This window comes from Tenrec ecaudatus, chromosome 8 (assembly GCF_050624435.1).
Source record: "Tenrec ecaudatus isolate mTenEca1 chromosome 8, mTenEca1.hap1, whole genome shotgun sequence".
In the NCBI taxonomy this organism is placed as follows: Eukaryota; Metazoa; Chordata; class Mammalia; order Afrosoricida; family Tenrecidae; genus Tenrec; species Tenrec ecaudatus.
This window is the reverse complement of record NC_134537.1, coordinates 12,374,251-12,393,454: the sequence shown is the minus strand read 5'-3', so window position 1 is coordinate 12,393,454 and position 19,204 is coordinate 12,374,251. Positions and strand designations below refer to the sequence as shown.

Below are 19,204 nucleotides of genomic sequence, written 5' to 3'. Positions count from 1 at the left end.
TTGGTATCACCTCGTTAGCACCCGGTGACAAAAGGAGGCAAGTGGCTTCTGGGTACATGGCACCATGGACTCAGAGGCCAGGAGTGGCATTCTGAGAGTCCGTTTGGACACTGTAAGTCAGGGCTCCGTGGACCAGGTAATTAACCACAGGTGGGGAGAGTGTGCCTTCCCCAGGGGAGCTGATGACCAGGCCCCTGGCTCCCGGGTAGAGTGACAATTAATGCAGACCCAAGGCCTAAGAAGCTACTCCCCAAATCAGGAGGGGGTGCAGCCATCTTCTCGACCTACTTCTGCCCACAAGTTCTAAGCCCTCCCCAGAGTGGTGGCATGAGCAGCACCTTCTCTGGGTCTGCGGGTGGCAGCAGTTGGAAAAGGCTTCCCCGGGGAGCCCCTGGGCACAGCTCACCCACGAGTGGGGAGGGCGTTATTCTGGGTGCTCGAAGAAGAGCTAGAGGTGGTGCGCAGGCGCCTCACACCACGTGAACCCGGGAAGCCCCAGGCGTCTTCGGAGAGCGTCCTAGGGCAGCCATCTGGACAGAGGCTTCCCTTCCCAGGTGCAATTGCCAACATCTGTCCAGGAGGATTTGTCGCGGAGGCTACCATGCATGGTCTGCTAAACTTCTACACCATGCAGCAAGGGCTGTTAGACGCCAAGGCCCATCGGCGCCTGTCCACAGAATACACCGCTGGCTCACAAAGGGGGGCGGGGGCGCGCACACCACCCGAGGGTGTAGGGGGAGGCAGGCGCTGGGCACGCAGCCATCAGAGAGAGAGTGCCCAGAGCTGCTGCCTGCCTTTTTGGATCTGTGCATCTGCGGGCGGGCTTCCTCAAACACAGCCCTTTAGAAGAGGGCGCTGCCGGGTGGGTGCAGTTCACACGCGCACACTCTTAAGCCTCGCGTGCCCAGTTTGGCAATATTGAACTCTCTGGGGAAGAATTTGGCACTCAGTTTTAATTGCAGTCCCTGCCCTGGGGCTCTGTGAGCTGGCCCCGGGGCGTCTGTGGGGGGTCCGGTGGTGTGATTGCTGCCCCCACACCCGGTGTTCTGGGAAGTATTCTGGTGACAGGCACATCCGAAGGAGCCTTCCGGGAGGTTGCCTCAGCTCCCAGGGGGGGTGGGAAGGCCGGGCGCGGGCCGTGGCAGCCTTGGCGTTTAACCTGATTGTCACCTGAGATGACTGATATAGTTTTCAGGGCCCGGAGGACTCGGAAGGTGCGTAAGGCTGAGACATTGCCCAGGTCCACAAATTCAGTTGTGTATCTGTAACAAGGGAGAGCCACACACGAGACAGTGACCACAGGCCAGGAGGAGGCACACAGTCAGAGGAGGGGGTGGGTGAGGGTGGGAGACAGAGAGAGAATCACTGGCAGCGGAGACCAGAAAGCAAAAGTCTCAGCATCTTACCTGGAATAACGGAAATAGTTTTTAGAGCTCTCAGGACTCTGAAAGTTCGAAGAGCCGACAAATTGCCTAGTTTTATACTTTCTGATACATACCTGCAGAATCAAACCACAGTTATTGGGAATTACATAGCAGAACCGGCGCCAGCCCTCCCTGGCCAGCCCTCTCCCTGCTCCCTCACCCGCAGGGAGAGCTGGGGGTGGTCCCCGGGCACCCCAGGTTGTCCTCCCATCTCCATCCTCATGCCACAGGGCACTTCGGTTTGGGGATGCTGCAAGGACCCGGGCAGGTCCCTGGGGAGCAAACCACATTCACTGTTACCGAGTCAATCCAGACTGACTCTCAGAGACCTTGCAGGACAGGCTGGATCTGCCTCTGGGGGTCTTTCCCAGCTGGTTGGTTTAGAACTGCTGACCTTGAGGTTAGCAGCCCCACGTGACACTCACTATGCCACCAGGGCTCCTGCCACATTCCCCATGCCACTGGTGACTGTGACAATGGGACCACCAGGCAGGGCCCGGGGCCGGAGCCAGGTCAGAGAGAGGAGGAAAGCAGCCTCCCGTCAGGGGACGGGGAAGTTTTGCGTGCTCCTGTGTCTTCCATAGCCTGGTCAGAGCCCACGTTCTCCAAACATGGGACCTGGGAGCCCTGGCTGAGATCGGCCTTGGAGTGGCGGGTGGGAGGGGTCAAAGGTCACTCCTCCCACCTACAGATCTCTGTACCTCAGTGTCTGGCTCCCAGCATGCAATGGGAGGCGCCATGAGCTCCCAAGGCAGAGGAGTTACGCTAGGACAGCGGTTCTCAACCTGTGGGTCTTGACCCCTTTGTGTGGGGTGGGGGTCGAAAGACCCTTTCACAGGGGTCGCCCAATTTGTAACAGTAACAAAATGACAGTGATGAAGTCCCATCAAAAATAATTTCATGGTTGGGGTCACCACAGCATGAGGACCTCGGCATGAGGAAGGTTGAGAACCATCGCGCTGGGAAAAGGGGGGCTGCCAGAGCTGCTCACAGCGAACGGCCAACACAAAATGAGAAAAGAGAACAGGTGACACCTGTTTCTCCCTGGAGAATAGCCCTTTCCCCCGTCTCACCCCAGGAGCCTTCCTATCACACAGGGATGGCCTTGCCTCTGTCCCCAGCTGAGGACAGCATCTGCCCTGCCTGGGCCCCAGAGACACCCCGCAGGGTTGAACGGCACGGGGGCCACCCTCAGAGTCTGGCCAGCCATGTCTGCCAGTGCCTCCACAGGCACAGAGCAAGGGTCTGCCTGAGCCAGATGCGGGGACACGCAGCAGAAGGGCACATGACCACGAGGTGTCTGAGGTATGGAGGGACACTGCGTGGCCAAGGCCCCTGAGACAGCGACGGCGGACCTGTGATATTTAACCAAGGCCTTTGACTCCGGGGTGTCTGACATTTAACCGAAGGTGTGCAATGTTTAATCAAGGGCCTTGGACTCAGGATGTCTGACGTTCAGTCTCATGTCTGACCCGGGTGTCTGAGTGACATCAGGTCTAGGGTGGTGGTCCTGTGAGGCTGGTGAGGGCTGACAGTGCGTGAGCCTCAGGCTGCTGGTCCATCTGGACCTTCAGGTGATGTCCGAGGTCACCTTCAAGCGGCGAGGGGGAAGCTGTGCCAGAGGACAATGTCCTGGGGTTAGGTCTGGTCCAGTTCTCACGGATGCTGGGCCAAAACCACCTTTCCCAACACGCGCTCTGGGGCCACCTGCATCTCCACGAGGTTCGGGGGACTGCTGATGCTGTCTCCTTGTCCACTGCAGCCCTTCAGGGAGGAGACTTGGCTGAGCATACCTTCTTTCCTCTGGTGACACCAGACCCCTTCTGTGGTGTGACTTCCATCCCCCATCCCCTGGGACTCGCTTCTGCTTGCCTGTCTGCCTCCAGGACTGCAGTCAGATCTTCCAGGGAGGACTAGAAATCACCTCCTTTCTTCCGACCCACGGGTACCTCTTCATCTGATCCAAGTTCCCACTCAGCTCCTCTGGGCTTTCCTATTCTCTGTGACAGTTCAGCCCCTCACGCCCATCTCTGGGTCTTCGTCCAGGCTTGGGGGACTCCATGCAGACACCAGCCTATCATGCTGAGCCTGGGGCAGTGTTGGGTCTTGCCATCCCACGGAGTCTGGGCTGCAGCTGGCCGGAGGCTCCAGGTTCCCTGTCTGGCCGGGATATCAGCTCTGGCTTGCTCCAGACAGACAGTTCAGGGGAGTTGGCGGAGCAGCAGGCACACCAGAGAGGGAAGCAGCTGTCCTGGTGCCTCCCCAGCTGTCTGTCCCTCACAGTATCCTGGAATCTCCCCTTAGACTCTGCCTGTCCTCGGCGTGCCCGTTTGTTGAACCTGCCCCACGGTGGTGTCCTCTGCAGACAGCGCTGGCCCCCTGCTCACAGCCTGCCTCTTCAGCCCGTGCTGAGCATGGAGAAGGTGGGATCCCAAGGGGACAAGGTCCGGTGACAGAATTGGGCTGGACAATCGCAGTGCTGCCCACACAGGCTTGTAAGGCTGGTTGAAGGGCAAGAGCAGAAAGGGGCTGGTGGTTCTGGGGGCATGCTGGGCCTGGGAGGGGGCCCCAGGAGGGGCCTGGAGAGAGTGAAGGGCTGGCTACTCCACTCCAAGCCTGGCTTCTGCTCTTCCCAAGCCAGAGCCCACTTTGGCCTCCTGTTAGGTCCCCGAGGGTGGCTAGGCAGGAGGGAGCCTGCATTGGGCAGCCGGCTGGGGTGGGACCTCCAGTCCTGACATTGGAGAAGAGAGTAGTAGACCAGTCTTCCATCTCATCATAACAGCCCCAGTGCGGGGGTGTGGGTGGGTTTGGGGAGCCTTTGGGAGGCTAAGCAGGGGTCCCGAGGAAGCGCAGACCCGAGACTTCATCCTATCCCACTCCTGTCCAGCTGGGCAGTCGGTGGTAGCCCCAGTGCCTTTCCTGGTGCTCCGGGGTCCTCTCACCCCAAGCTTGCTGTCCGGTTAGGCTCCCAGGCTGCTAGGTAACTGCCATCAGCTACGGAGTTAGCAATGGCCGTGACAGCCTCCCTCCTCTCTGTCCTCCCTCCCTTCCCAGCCAGGTTTGGTTTCCATAACAACCCCAGAAGGTGGGAGGCTATGCTAACTAGCAGGTGCCCAGCTGGAAGTGGGGTGGAGGGAGGGGGGACCACAGGAAAAGCTGTGGCTGGAGAGTCGAAAGCTGAGCTCCAGTGTGGGGTGTGGGGTGTTCCCTGCATCTCCTCGGTCCCTCCCCCACCCATCCCCACTCCTGCTGAGGGGCAGATTTGCACAGCCAGCCTACAGGACAGAGCAGAACTGCCCCACCTGCCGGTGGCCGAGGCTGTAAACCTGCACGGGAGCAGAAAGTTTCAACTTTCTCCCGAGGTGCAGCTGGTGGGTTTGAACTGCCAACCTTACAGCGAGCATCCTGACACCTAACCCACTACATGCCGAGAGCTCCCACATGCCCTTAACTTGGTGGGATGGGGGTCAGCTGAGGCATCAGCTTCAGGGGCATCTCTCCTGTCCATCCCGTGATTGGGTACTAGGAGGCCGTTCCAGCCCCAGCTTTGCAGTTGACTGGTTCTATAATTTGGGGCAAGTGGGAAAGGCTCTTTCTGAGCCTTAGTTTCTCTGCCTGTAAAATGGAGAGCGGATGGACGGCGGATTAAATGAAAGTTTCTGGGCTAGAGACTTTGTTCAAGGTCTCAGCCATTCACAGCAGAACCCGGTTCAGAGGCTGTCCTGACTTGGTTTCCTCCATCAAAGGCAGAGACCGCTCTCAACCCAGAATCCAAGTGGGTCCAGACAGGGGCAGAAAGCCGGAGGTCCCCATGGGCGCTACTGACACCATGTCTGGGCAGCTCACAGGACACGCAGGCTTGAAGAGGAGGCTCCTCTGTGATTTTTGTCTGGGGGGAAGGGTTCCCCTGGGACCTCGCAGACAAGGCGGGGCGGAATAGGGCAGGACAGGACAGGAGGACTCCACAGGGCCGGTGTCCTGTTCAGCACATGCTGGGGATGCAGTGAGGGATGAGTGGAAGCCTGACTCCTGCATGGCCCCAGGGTCCAGGCACTGCCTTCCTTGGGGTCTTACAACTTCTTTGTGGTGACACAAGTCTTGCTCAGGGGCTAGGAATGGATGAGTAGCATGGCTCAGGTGGACACAGCCCCCCCTCAGCCTGAAGCCCCTTCCCAAAGACACTGGGCCCCGAGGCCTCATGGAGAATGGTCTCCCCACAACACAGGGCGCCCTGGAGCCTGGCAACCTGCTCTATTCCCAAACTGCTGTCCTGAGCTCGCTCCGGCTTGAAGAAACACACGCCCCCTCACTCTCCTCTGCCTCAGACAGACCCCCTCACTCCTTCCTCTCGGCTGATGATCCTGTTCATTTCCCTGAGAAAATAGGAGCAATCAGCGCAGAGATTTCTCCCCTTATCATCAACCCTCTTGTCTCCATCTTCACAGCAATGTCTGCCTGCCTTCCTGGCGCGTGAGTGTGGCCAACTCTCCACCCGCGCATCGGCTCCAACCCCCTCTTGGACCAACTCAGGGACGTTGTCCAGCAATGTCCCCACCTCTCAACAATTTCAAACGTCCCCCCTCTCCCGCACCAGTCCCTCGGCTGGCAAAGACACCTCCTCCTTTGACGGCCCTCTCTCGGCCAGCACCTCATTTCCAGTTTGCTTTCACAGGCTGCCCACAGCCACGCCTGCCCCTCCCACCCCTGTGAGCCCTCTTTTACCCGGTCCACCTGCCACTCCATTGGAACCATGCTCAAGGTCACCAGTGACCCTGGGGCCCCTTCTCGGCTCACCTCTTGGCCAGCAGTGGTGGGCCCATGATCCTCCCTCCCTCTTTTCTCCTAGCCTCCCCAGCCAGTTCCCTCTGGTGGTCTTCGCTCGCTCTCCGGGGGTCTTCCGGACATGGTGGTGCTGGAGCGGAGCACGGTGAAGTCTCTGGGTCAACCTTCAACCACCCGCTGCCTCCCCGTTATGCTCGAGACCCCTCTGAGCTCCTGGCTTTAAACACCAGCCACCTCCCGGTGGTCCTCTTGGTTTCTCTCTGGTCTCTCCTCTTCCCTTGGCCCCCACCTCCCTCCATGGCACAAAAACCCAAGGCAACACCACATGCCCAGCTGCCCAGGCCCCGCGGGCTGTGGCGGTCCATCCTTCCTTCAAGATGCAGCCAGAACCTGACCGCGTCTCATCTTCTCCATCCCCAGCCCTCTCTCCCAAGCTCGAAGAACACAGCTTCCGACTGGCCTTCCCCTTCAGTCTATGGTCCACACAGTGGTTCCTGAAGATGGCAGCCCAGAGCCTGGCTCCTATCCCACTTAGGTCTGACTGCTGGCCTATCACCTCTGTGTCCACAGTTCCCACCAGCCTCCTGCCCATTCACTCTGCTGTGGCCAGGCCTCATTGACACTGGAGACTGATGCCAGCCTCAGTGTCCCCATCTATCTACCGAAGAGATGGCCACACAACCTGGCCCCTAGCTAGCCTCAGCTCACACATAGCCTGTGGAGAGACAGAGGCACATTCTAATCACCTGCTTTTCTCCGCCTGCTCATGGCCTGGGTTTGACCCACGCCTGGCCGGAAAGAGGTAGGCTCAGCAAATATGAGAATCCTAGAGGGGAAGGTGAACTGAAGCCGTGAACCCGCCTAGCCCAGCGCAGGCCTTCTTTCCACCGTCAGGGAGCCCAGGCCATGTAAGGGTGGGGAGCAAAGCCCTCTGAGGCCTGCCCTGCACATACTGGGTACACACACCAAGCTCTCAGAGGGACGGCTTCAACACAGCGCTGCAGGGAGGCCTGCCCTGCTCGCTCCCCTACCCCTCTGCCAAGCATGCAGGGCCCACGCCAGCCGAGGCAAGGAGGAGGGGCCTTGGCGGATCAGAGCTTGCTGTCACCTTCTGACGGAGCCTGGCAACAGTTTCTTTATCTGCAAAATGGGACCAAGTAGCCCCAGCCAGCCAGCCCACCAGCCAGCCTTTCTGTCTGGCCCCCCGCACCGTCCTCACTGGGGCTCCTAGGAACCAGCCCACTGTCCCAGCAAAGCGGTCGGGTGTGTCCAGATGCGACGCCCTGCGTGGTGGCGTGGCAGCGGGGGGCCAAGTTGTGTGGCTGGCCAGAGTCCTGGGGACTGCCTGCCGGCTTCCCCAGGCTCCTCTCTCCTGCCGTCTCCATCTTAATCACTTTGGAATCAGGTCACTGTCGAAGGCAGTTCAGGGATTTGGGGCTATCATATTGGTTTCTCTGGGTGGAAAGAGCAGAGGATGCTAAGCCGAGTCTTAATGATGTCCCTGGAGCACAGGGCGGCCTGGCCACCACAGCCTGCCTGGGCAATTTTGGATCCATCCCTCCCCACCAGATGAGCCGGGGGCCTTCACCTCGTCCTCCTGACTGTAGGATGGAGCAGCAGACTGTAGGGAGCGGCCAGTGGCCATGGCGGGCAGCTGAGGGGCTGGCAGTGGTGCAAACTCCCCCTCCCACCCCCCACCTCCACCCCCCACACATAGTGAGACAGGCCTGGCTCGGCCTGGGACAACAAGCCGGTACTTACGCCATGACAATCACGCTGAAGTCCAGCCAGTTCCAGGGGTCCCGCAGAAAGGTGAACGCGTGCAGGCAGAAGCCTCGGGCCAGGATCTTGACCAGAGACTCGAATGTGTAAATAGCCGTGAACGTGTACCTGGGGAGAGAGGCCGAAAGCCCTCAGGTCAGGCCGCACGCAGGACCCCCCAGCCCCCAACCCCCTCACCCGCTGCATTCTCACAGTGCCCTCTGTGGATTTTTTCCAGGACTGTTGGCGGGAGAAGAAAGCCCGGCCTTGCTCCTTAGGAGCTGCTGGTGGTTTTGAACTGCCGACCACGGGGACCGAGCAGGACTAGGAGAGGCAAAAGAGGGGAGGGGCTGGGCCAAGGAGCCCCTAGGTGGCGAGTCCCTGGGCCTGGACACGGCCCTCCTGTGAGGTGACGTTTGGGGTTGTGGCGTGGCGTGGAGAAGTCCCGGGATACTTACTCGACATACTTGGTCCAGTATGGGGGGTCATGCTGGGCCATGAACACGCAGTTGGTCAGGATGGTGCACATGATGAGCATGCTGAAGAGCGTGGCCTGGGGTCAAGGAAAAGTCACGGCGCAGGGTGTGGCAGGGCGAGGGTGCCCCCCAAATATGTCCTGGAACCCCAGCCCTCTGGGCCCCGGTGAAGGAACCCTGCTGGATCAGTGTAAGGTTAGGTGCTAGGCTGCTAAGAGAAAGGTCAGGGGGCACAGACGTGACTGCATCCGTAAAGATTCACAGCCTTGGAAACCCCATGGAGCGGTGGTCCTCAACCTTCCTAATGCCAAGACCCTTTAATACAGTTCCTAATGTGGTGGCGCCCCCAACCATAAAACGATTTTTGTTGTTACTTCATCACTGTCGTTTTGCTACTGTGATGAATCGCGACCCCTGTGAAAAAGGATCCCCGCGCGTCAGACACGACGGCATGAGTAGATCGATCACAACCAAACTCACTGGCATGGGGTCGATGCCCAGGACTGAAATGCTCCCTTGAGTTTCACGGTGCCCCTATAGGACCTGCCCTGGGGATACCTGAAACGGTCACTCTTTATAGGAGTAGAAAGCCCCGTCTTCTCACCAACCGCAGAGCGGCTGGTGGTTTCGAATGGCGGCCCTTGTGGTCAACACCCCCAACTCACAGCCACCCCATCAGGGCTCCTCTAGGAATGACCCGAGGGGGCCTGTCCTGGTGGTGGCGCCGTGGTGATGCCAGGGGCTGCGATTCGCCAAGTTGGCAGTTTGAAACCACTAGCTGCTACACGGAGGAAAGATGGGCTTTCTATTCCCGCAAACAGTTAGGAGTCTCAGAAACTCGCAGGGGTAGCTCTCCCCCCAGTCCTACAGGGTCTTGATGGGTCGGCATCCACTCATGAGTCAGCACACCGCAGAGAGTCTGGTTTTGGTTGGCGGAGGTCACTATCTGGAAACACGGGCATCGTTAGTTTGCCAAGGAAGCCCCGTCAGGGTGGGCATGTCCTCAATGTAGCCTTGTCTAAATAATATCCAGATCAGAGAGACACAGATGGAAGAGCACAGGTCCCCAACAACCCCCACTGCCATCGCATGGGTGCCGACTCATAGCAACCTTGCAGGGCAGAGTAGAGCTGCCTCTGTGGGTTTCCGAGACCCTAACTCTACAGTAGGAAGCTCCATTTCTTCCTGCAGAGCGGCCCCCAGAAGCTAAAATTAACAAGGCAGAAACCCATATCTTCGCCCCACCCTCGTAAAGCCACCCTCTGGTGGTCCTGCTGATACGGTGGCACCACCAAGAAACTCAGCCAGTGCCCCAGGGCTGGTCAGTGCTGCCAGGTCAGTGAGACAGGGTCCCTATGGGAGACACGGGGCTGCGGGGGCCCCTTCTATCCACAGCCGTCACCACTGAGGCTAGCCCCCGTCTCCTCGCCCACACCTGCACTGGTACCCTGGTAGGGACCAGATACTCGGGACAATCGCTGTGAAAGAGTCCTTGGGGACCCCGTGGCCAGAGGTTTGAACCAGTCAGCCTGGCTCTGTCCACAGCCACATTGGAGGGGAGGGACCGGCCAGGGGTCGGGGATTTCTGTTCCCCCGAGTTCTCACGAGCAGCCAGGCTTGACTCTAGGCTGGGCCGTCCCTGAAGAAATGCCTGGCTCCCTATCTTGGCAGGACACATGCACCCAGTGGGGCAGACAGAGGTACTGCTTTGCAAACTGCTTCCTGCCTCAGGCCACGGTCGGCACTGGTTCTCGGGTCCACCCACTGGACTCCTTCCTCCTCATCCGACAAGACCCCACTCAGCAGCCAGCACTCCTGTGAACAGCCAGCCTGACTCTAGGCCAGGGGGCTCCTTGCTGGGCATGCCCACCTCCCACAGAGGTGTGTCCTTCAGCACGCTCTTGGGCACCTCGGTGGGTCTCTGCCTTCACCTGTAGTACCCCGGGCCCCGGCTGGCCCCTGACTCATGCTGCAAGTCCTAACTACTTCAAGCTGACTGCCGCTGACTGGTCTCCCTCACACCTCCCTCCATTCTGTAAGCCCCCCTGCCCCGAGGAGCATGGGGCAGACCCTGGCCTCCTGACTGGGCACCACAGGGAGGCCGCTCTGGAACAGGGTCACTCTTCTGCCCCCATTAATTCCCCTCCACAGCCTGACTGGTGTCCCCCAGGCCCTTGACACCACGCCCAAGTCCGGCCCCACGCACAGCAGCTGCCAAACGGGCGATTCCCCAGGCTGCCCGGGAGCGGCAGTAATTGAGCTCCGGGGACAAGCTCTTTCCTTCCCAGCACGGCTTCGCCGTTTTCCAGTCTGGACGGTGAGGCGAGAGGCTGGGTCGCTCTGGGGGGCGCGTCACAAAGGGCTCTGACCAGGCAGGTGCCCCTCCAACCTTCCCCCCCACCCCCTGTCTTCTCACTAGGAACTCGGATGCAGTTAACCCTCAACTCCTTACCTGACACAGACGACAGGGCATCGGGTTGGGGGAGGCTCCATGATCAACACGGGGTTCAGCTCAAATGCCAGTGACCCAAGAAGCCTGAGTTCTCCCTGGTCTCTCAGTCCACCCACCCCTCCACGGGCAGGGTTCTTCATAGCCTCGGGTTAGCACTACCCCTCTCTCCTTAGACACATGTCCCCAGGCCCAGGCTACCCGACAAGGCTTTCCTGACTGGACAGGTGACAATATCTCAACCGGCCTGACTCATCCCCACAGGCCCAGTGGTAGGGGGGAACCCAGGCGTTTCCCGAAATGAGAACGGAAGGATGCTAAGAACGCATGTTCTGAAAGCCCTAGCCAGGTTCCAGGCTCGGTCCCAGCGCCCTGGGAAGCCCATGGGATTCCTCCAACCACCCTGGGGGCGAGTGGGGGGTGGCAGGGCTCCATTTATGGACGAGGAGATGGACAGACAGCACAAGGCCAGGAAGCAGAGTTAACGCAGAGGAACAGCTAGGAGCCTAGGAATGTGTGAGCCTGTACCGCTAGGAGGCCTTTGCAGATGTGGCTGGAGAACTTGAAACGGGGGTGTTACTCTAGGTCAGAGGTCGGCAAACTGTGATTCGTCAGCTGTGGGTGGTCCTGAAGTCGAGATGAACATGCAAACAAAATCCATCGTCTCCCAGGATACGATTCAGATCGTGGGGATCTGATTTTATATGTTTGTACAAATCTGTGGGGTCTCTCGGATGATGTTTAAACTGTCGTGAGGGGCAGGATTGGCTCTCCACCTGAGATGCTTGCCAACCCCAGCCCTAGATGATTCAAGTGGGCCCGACAAAGTCACAGGGGTCCTTCTGCAGAGAAGCAGGGACAGGAGCATGAGTGGCAAGTGGCCATCACGGGCTTCGAAGATGGGAGGGGACCACAAGCCAAGGAATGCAGGCCTGGGAAAAGGACGAACACAGATCCCTCCGGAGAGCTTCCAGAAAGGGGATGTCAACGCCTGGGTTTTGGGCCCCGTGAGGCCCACTGGGAGTTCTGATCTTCAGAACCCTAACGTAACCCGTGTTGCTTGAGGCCACTCAGTTCCCAGCCAGGCTGCAGCCGCAAAAAGAAACACACAGACCGATGGGGAAGGGCAGAGTCCAGTCCTGACCTTTGGGGGCTACGCTTCAGGTCTCTGTCTGAGGGCCCCTCAGCATCAATTCTGCACCTGCTGAAGCCCCATTTCTTCAGCGCTTTCATCTGCCAAATGGGAACACTATCTAATGCCAAGCCACTGCCATCTGCAGGGCAGGCATGAAAAGCCAGCGAGGTAACCAGCCCCTAGCATTTCAATGGCTGTGAACCCGTGGAAGCAGACTGCCAGGCCTTTCCTCCGCGGTTCCACTGGGTGGATTCAAGCCACCTACTCTTTTGTGAATCTCCAACAACAACAACATCGATAATAACGAACTCAGCCATTGAGTAGATTCTGACTCTTGGGAGTACAAACCATTGAAGCTCTCTGCGGACCTTCCAAAGGCGGTACCCCTCACTCAAAGCACTCCCACTGCCACTGAGTGGATTCTGGCCCATAGCAAGCAGCCTGAGTCTGGGCTTCGGAGACGGTGCATCTTTATGGGAGCTGGCAGCCTCTTCTTTCTCCCAGTGGGTGGGTTTGAAGCACCAACCTTGCAGTTAGCAGCCCAAGACCTAACCCACTGAGCCACGAGACTGCCCCACAGGAGGAGGGAGGAGACTTTCTGTCATTGGGGTGGCCCTGGGTCACACACAGCCCAGAAGGACTCCGAGGCGGATGCCGTCAGAAACCACAGGGGCCTTTGGTCACGCTGGGTAGGAAGCTTCTGGAAGAGGCACTGAGATGGCCGGCCCCTGAGAGCTTGTCCAGCCCTCTAAAGCAGGGTGGGCGGAGCTGTAGGGGCTCACTGCTTGCTCAGACACAGGTCCAGCCCCTTTCAGCTCTGGCCGGGTTGCTCACAGCTCCCACGCCAGGACAGAAAGCAGTGGTGAACACGAGCTGCCTTGACCAGAGAATGTGGCAGAGGGGAGCGCCCAGTCTTCCATCAAGCCCAGGAAGCAGCAGGAAGCCCACTGCGTGTCCCCCCGTGGGCAGTGACGGGGTGGCCCACCTGGGTACTGGCTGAGGGTGGGATGCAGCCATTGCCCATCTCTCCCAGAGCCCTTTCCTGCACCCTGTGGCCTTGAAGACAGCTCTTCACCACCCTCAGGCATCCCTGCGTGTGCGTGCGCGCGTGCGTCTGCATGGATCCCCACTTCCTAGCTAGACCGAGTCCCAGTTTCTGTAAGTGTGGCCTCAGGACTCCCCGGGGAAGTCCCACCTGCAGCCTTACCAGATGAGGCACCTGGTCTCCTGGTCAGGGGACACCTGCTTGCACAGGCTGGTCATTTCAGACTGAAGACCAAGCTGGTGTCCTGTGCAGACAGAGGCACAGGCCAAGTCTCCCTCGTCAATTCTGCCCTGTCATTGTCCCCTAATGCCCAGTTCCTAAAGGGACCACGAGTAAAATATCAGCCAGGACTGCTTGGACGGGTTGTGGGGAGAAGCCTGAAGTTTGGTTTGTTCTGCCCCCAGAGAGTCAAGACCTCCAAAGAGGAAAATTAACCGTAGGGGGTGTTTTCATCTCTCTGTGCCATTGAAGGAGTTAAAAAACAAAACAAGACCCGCCTCCAAACTCAACAACTCCAAGCCGCGTGGTTGGCATGCCCACTGATGTGGTGGAGAAGCGTGGGAGGGTTCTGTGAACAGACCCTGTGCCCCTAAGAAGGCACGGCATCCTCCATGTGCACAGGGGCCTGTGAATGCAACCGCAGGGGTGTTTGGAGGTTCAGCTGGGTTCTTTTCTTTAATCCCTGCAGGAACACATTCTGCAAGACTACAACAAGGATAACAGGAGAAATGATTCCACATGCTCACATCTACTTTCTCTTCAGCTTTCCAGGATGTGCTGCGGGCGAGAGCGGGGCTGGTAGTAAAGAAGTACCGAGGGAGCCTGCCTGTGCCGGCCGGCACGACACACCACAAATGCCTGGGTGTGCCCAGAGAAACAGGCTCCTCTCTCTGGCTTCTGGGCGGCCTCCGTGTGAGCAGGCGCGGTCTCCCTGGCCCCTTTTACATGTTCTCTGGTCCCTGCTGCCTTTTCCAGGCTCACGGCCACCGACTATGCCCCGGTGGGCTCTGCGTACTCAGGGGCTCGGGAGGTATTTGAACAGGTACGGCCACGGCAACAAACTGAAACCCCAAACAGGAAACCTGACTGCACACTAGAAGGGCAGAGTGACTGCTAATGGGTTTTTTGTTGTTGTTGTTTTGCTGGGGAGCAGGGGTGGTGGACGGGGGGAAGAGTGCTGGAAATGAGCTGGGACTGGGCTACCAACCAGCAGGCTGGAGGCTCAAGCATGCTCAGAGGCACGTCAGAAGAAAGGCCTGGCGATCCACCCGAGGAAAACCAGCCGCTGAGCACCCGGGAGCGGAACACAGCTCCGCTCTGAGACACATGGACAGGGCCGCCACGCATCACGGTCCCATCCACGCCAGGGCAACTGGCTGGGGTTTTCTTTCCATCTCTTGTTTGGTCTTTTGGATGGTCAGAGGGCCTGGAGCATGCGGGAAGAACTCCCTGACCGCATGTCACCTGTGGTTCTCATGACCGCACGACACCGGCTTGATCTGACTTACGGGGACCCTATAGGACTGACCGGCACTGAGACTGGACTCTTGATGGGAGCAGACAGACAGGGCTGCCCAGCTCCCACCCAGACCGCCCTGGAGTGACTGTGGGGTTGGCCTGCCAACCTCTTGGTTGGCAGCTAACTGCTGAATCACTGAGCCACCAGAGTGCCCATGTAAATTATATCTTAATCAAAAAGGAGGGGGGATGGAGGAGGAGGAGGGGGAAGTGGGGAAGAAGGAAGAGGGGGAGGAGGATGGGTAGGAGAGGAGAGGAGGAGGGAGAGAAGGAGGGGGAGGAGGGGGAGGAGGAGGAGGAGGATGGGTAGGAGAGGAGGAGAGGAGGAGGGAGAGAAGGAGGGAGAGGAGGAGGAGGAGGAGGGAGAGAAGGAGGGGGAGGAGGAGGATGGGTAGGAGAGGAGAGGAGGAGGGAGAGAAGGAGGGGGAGGAGGAGGAGGAGAAGGAGGAGGATGGGTAGGAGAGGAGGAGAGGAGGAAGGAGAGAAGGAGGGGGAGGAGGAGGAGGAAGAGAAGGAGGAGGATGGGTAGGAGAGGAGGAGAGGAGGAAGGAGAGAAGGAGGGGGAGGAGGAGGAGGAGAAGGAGGAGGATGGGTAGGAGAGGAGAGGAGGAGGAGGGAGAGAAGGAGGGGGAGGAGGAGGAGAAGGAGGAGGATGGGTAGGAGAGGAGAGGAGGAGGGAGAGAAGGAGGGGGAGGAGGAGGAGGAGGAGGATGGGTAGGAGAGGAAGAGCTGCAGGCCTGGCTTGCAGGGTTACGGTTTTCCCACGGTGGGTCATGGTGGGGATAGGGTTAGGAATCCGCATGCTACATAGGTGACCCAGGTGAGACAGGCTGACATTCGGAAACTACCTGCCGGAGGGCAGGGTGCCCAGGGATCCTTGGGGACCTTGCCTGAGGGAAGGTTCTGACCTGGCAGGTCGGCGGATGGGGCTGCAGATCCCACAGTTTTAAGAAGAGCCTCCTGTGGGTGATGTTCCCCATTTAGTTAAGGCACACTGCAGGACACAGAGAGACTACTCCCCAAACTCGCAAACCTGGGCTCTTTCCTCCCCCTTAGGGCCACCCTGAGCCCACTACGTGGCAGTGTTGTGGGCCAGCAATGGGCTGCCCTTCCCAGATAGCAGAGCGTCAAGGCAGCTGCTCGGAGCAGGTACAGGGCCTCCCTTAGGCTCTGGGCCACTTCCCTGGGGCAGCGGCCCTGGGGGACACAGGCCAGCTCAGAGTCTGCGCCATGTGGAACCAGTGCCTCACAGACTCAGCAACGCAGCTCAGAGGACCCTCGGTCAGGGCTTGGGACCCTGGCGTCCACACTGCCTCCTGGCCCAGCTGCCTCTGGCCTCTCCTCTGCCCACAGATGAGTCTGCGGCCTTGCAGGAACCCCAGGGCTGCTGCTGCCTCCCTGGGGGCTGCTGTGGCTGCCAAGCAGTGCCCCGTTGGTTAGATACCTGGAGGAGAAGCCCCAGGTGAGAGTCCTAGGTGAGTGCGGGAGGATGCTTCCTGAGAGGGACCGCCCTCCAGGTGAGGCTCAGAGCCATGGCTTGTGGCTCGGAGTAAGGAAGACTGTCCACCCTCCTGCCCTCCAGTCCTGCCCTCCCCCTCCTCAGGCCTGGGCCACACTCTGGCAGAAGTGATGATGAGGTTGTGCGTGACTGTTTGGGGTCTTGCAGGGGGTTGTAACATCCTTAAGGGGACAAGGGCACGACCGGGCTTGGGCTTGGGGCTCCCATGGGGTCTTCTGCAGTGCCTGGCCCCTACGGGGAGCTCAGGAGCAGTGGCAGAATGGCTGAGTGAAACCTGGAACCTCAGACTTCACCACGGGCAAAGCAGCTGTCTCCTGAACCTGGAGCCCGCCTCTGTAGCCTCATAGCGGGGGTGGGGGGTGGGGGCGGGGGGATATAGGGGGGCGGGGCTGTGAGTAAGACTGTCCCTAGTGAGAAAGCCAGGGGCAAGCTGGAAGAGGGGAAGGAAGGAGTGTAGTTGGCGCTGATGTGCTGTTAAAACAAGGCACTGTCCCCACTCCCACCCCACCCCCACTCCCAGGTCTGCGTGGGCTCAGGACTGAACGCTGTCAAGGGAAGTTAGCTGGGTCCCTCCCTAGCCTGCAGGAACTCCTAACTTGTTAGTGTCCATTCGTGACCGTGACCATTCCTCCAAGCTCAATGGAGGAGCCCTGGGGATGTAGTGGTTATGCATTGGGCTGTGATCTGCCAAGGTAGCAGAAGTTCAAAGCCACCAAGCACACTGACGGAGAAAGAGGAGGCTCTCTACTCCCGTAAAGAGTAACCATCTTGGAAACTCACAGGGGCAGTTCATCCCTGTCCTACAGGGTCACCGTGAGTCGGCATCGACTGGATCCTAGTGAGTGCTCCTTTTATTTGTGAGTTAAGCTCACTAGGGGGCCACTTTTCTGAAGCCTCCTGGCCTCGCCTCTGGGCTCCTGGGTGAGCAGACCCTTTCTTGTCTGGGTCTCAGAAAAAGCCCACCCAGAGGAGGACACTGAAGGGTCCTTGAGGGACCACGTGGGGCCAGTCCAGAAGACCCACAACAAATCACTCTCTGTTTTGTCTTCTTGCTGACAAGCCAGATGGGGCTATGCTGATGGAGCCAGAGCCCTGGAGCTGGAGGAGCCACGTGGAGACCCACAGCAGCACTGAGATGCTTCCACCACCAGTGGATCCACAAGACTTCCCACCCACCGGCCTGTGATCTTCCTGCCTTCAGCATCATTGCATGGCTGCGTGAGTCTGAAGAGGAGCTTAGGGATGAGCATAACATGTGGACTAATATCAGACTTATGGACTTGATCTGGACTGGGCTGGGATGCTTTTTAATGTACAGTTGCTCTTTCATATAAAGTTCTCTCTTACACAGGAATATCCCTGGGTTTGTCTCTCTAGTCAACCCCGACTAACACATTATGAGCACTGAGGCCAGCAGCACCCATGAAGGGGCAGTGAAGCTGACCCAGGGTGCGCCTCTGCTTGCTGCCACAGCCCGAAGAGGGATCGCCCGGGCATCACCGGACCCCGGCGATGGGTCTCTGGAACACCAGGCATCACCCTCCACCAGAGGTCCCTCTGAGCCCCTTCTCTGGAGTTCAGAAGCATCACCCCACCACCCCACGCGATGGAAGGTGGAGGGGGCAAAGGCTGGCCCTGGGTCCAAAGCGCACCCGGATCCCAAGACTGGTACATGCCCCTGATTACCCAGCAGCCCGCCTGTCACTCCCCTCCGAGGCAGGCCTTCTCCGGTGTGGGTTACACAATGTAATGCCGGCCAGGCTAGAGTTCTCTGCGAGACTCTGGAGCCGCAAACACGTTGTCAACACCTAACGGAGAGCCAGCGCCACCTCCCCTGAAAGAGGCCCAGGAGCGAATCAGTTGGAGGCCTCTTCCCTGGAAAAGGGCCTTTTCCTGGCTGGGTCCCCGGAGACCCAAGGCCCTGAAAGCGGCGGTGGGGTGCAGGGTGGAGGGGTCCGAGTGTGGTGGGGGGTGACATTTGGGACACCAGGGGCACAGGGAGGGGCCTCCTTTTTTCAGGGGTCACCAGCGGTCTAGCTTCTAGCACAGGGCATCTCCCACTGGAGGGCTAGGGGCGGGTGTCCATTCTGTGTGTGACCAAGAGCCCCCAGGCTCTCGTTAACATGCAGGGGCAGGGCTGGCTTCTGGGGTAAGGCCCGGGAGCCTGCATTTAGCACCAGCTCCCAGGTGACCGCCACGCTCCTTGCCCGAGGACCCTGCAGGACATCAGCACCCCCCCGACCCTCAGGCCTGCACTGACATGGGGGTTCGTCTGGGGGTGCAACCAACAGGGGTCAACTCCCAAGGATATGAATGTACCAGAATCTTCACAGCTGCTCTCCGGACGGGGTGGAAGGGGCTGAGCACGTACAGGGCGTTGGTGGCACTGAACCGGAAGATGGTCTTGCCTTTGTTCAACACGATGAAGGTCTGCAGACGGAGAGCTGGGTTAGGTGAGGGGTGGCGGCCCCAGGGCCTGTGGGCAGGGGCTTTAGTGGGTAGCTACTGGACCCTGGAAGTCCTGGGACCCTGGCTGTGAGGGTGTGGGGGAGGAAGAAGAGATGGCCTAAGGAAGGATTGGGGGGGGGGGCAGCCACAGGGACCCTCACTGCTCAATCCACTGAGGGAGTGGGTAAGGGTAGGCTAGGTGTGGTAGTTACACAATCTGGTGTCAATTTGAGGATTCAGAGTGGAGGAGTGGAGTCTAGCCTGTCCACCAGATCGTAGCTTAATGACCTCATTTGGAGGTGCTAAGGAGATAAATAGCTCGCTGGAGGCGGGACACATGCTCACTCCCTGGGAGACATCCCCCGTGGAGAAGACACATGGAGAGAGGCTGATGGAGCCAGACCTCTGGAGCTGGAGAAGCCACATGGAGATCCCTGCTAGGGCTGAGATGCTTACAACGTCACTGGATCCACAACACTTCCCACCCAATCACCTGTGATCTTCCTGCATTCGATTTCATTGCATGTGTTTCGTGAATCTGAAGAGGTCTTTATAGATTGGTATCAGCCATATGGGCTAATGTCGGACTTAGGGACTTTATCTGTACTGGGCTGGGATATTTTCTCAATATTCAACTGCTCTTGTAA

At 59.0% G+C, this 19,204-nt stretch overlaps 1 protein-coding gene across 8 annotated transcripts in view; it reads right to left on the bottom strand.

The window, feature by feature from the left end:
- SCN5A (sodium voltage-gated channel alpha subunit 5) overlaps window positions 1–19,204 on the bottom strand; it is a 90,465-nt gene that overhangs the window by 69,097 nt on the left and 2,164 nt on the right. For 5 of the 8 annotated variants that reach the window (XM_075555586.1, XM_075555588.1, XM_075555591.1 and 2 more), the window contains exons 2-5: window positions 18,421–18,539; window positions 8,426–8,515; window positions 7,968–8,096; window positions 1,407–1,498 (exon numbers count right to left, since the gene is read on the bottom strand). In XM_075555586.1, coding sequence (XP_075411701.1) covers window positions 1,407–1,498; window positions 7,968–8,096; window positions 8,426–8,515; window positions 18,421–18,539 — 430 coding nt within the window. Of the gene's footprint in view, window positions 1–1,170; window positions 1,263–1,406; window positions 1,499–7,967; window positions 8,097–8,425; window positions 8,516–18,420; window positions 18,540–19,204 lie in introns of all 8 variants that reach the window. The other 3 variants (XM_075555585.1, XM_075555584.1, XM_075555587.1) reach the window with 1 other exon arrangement.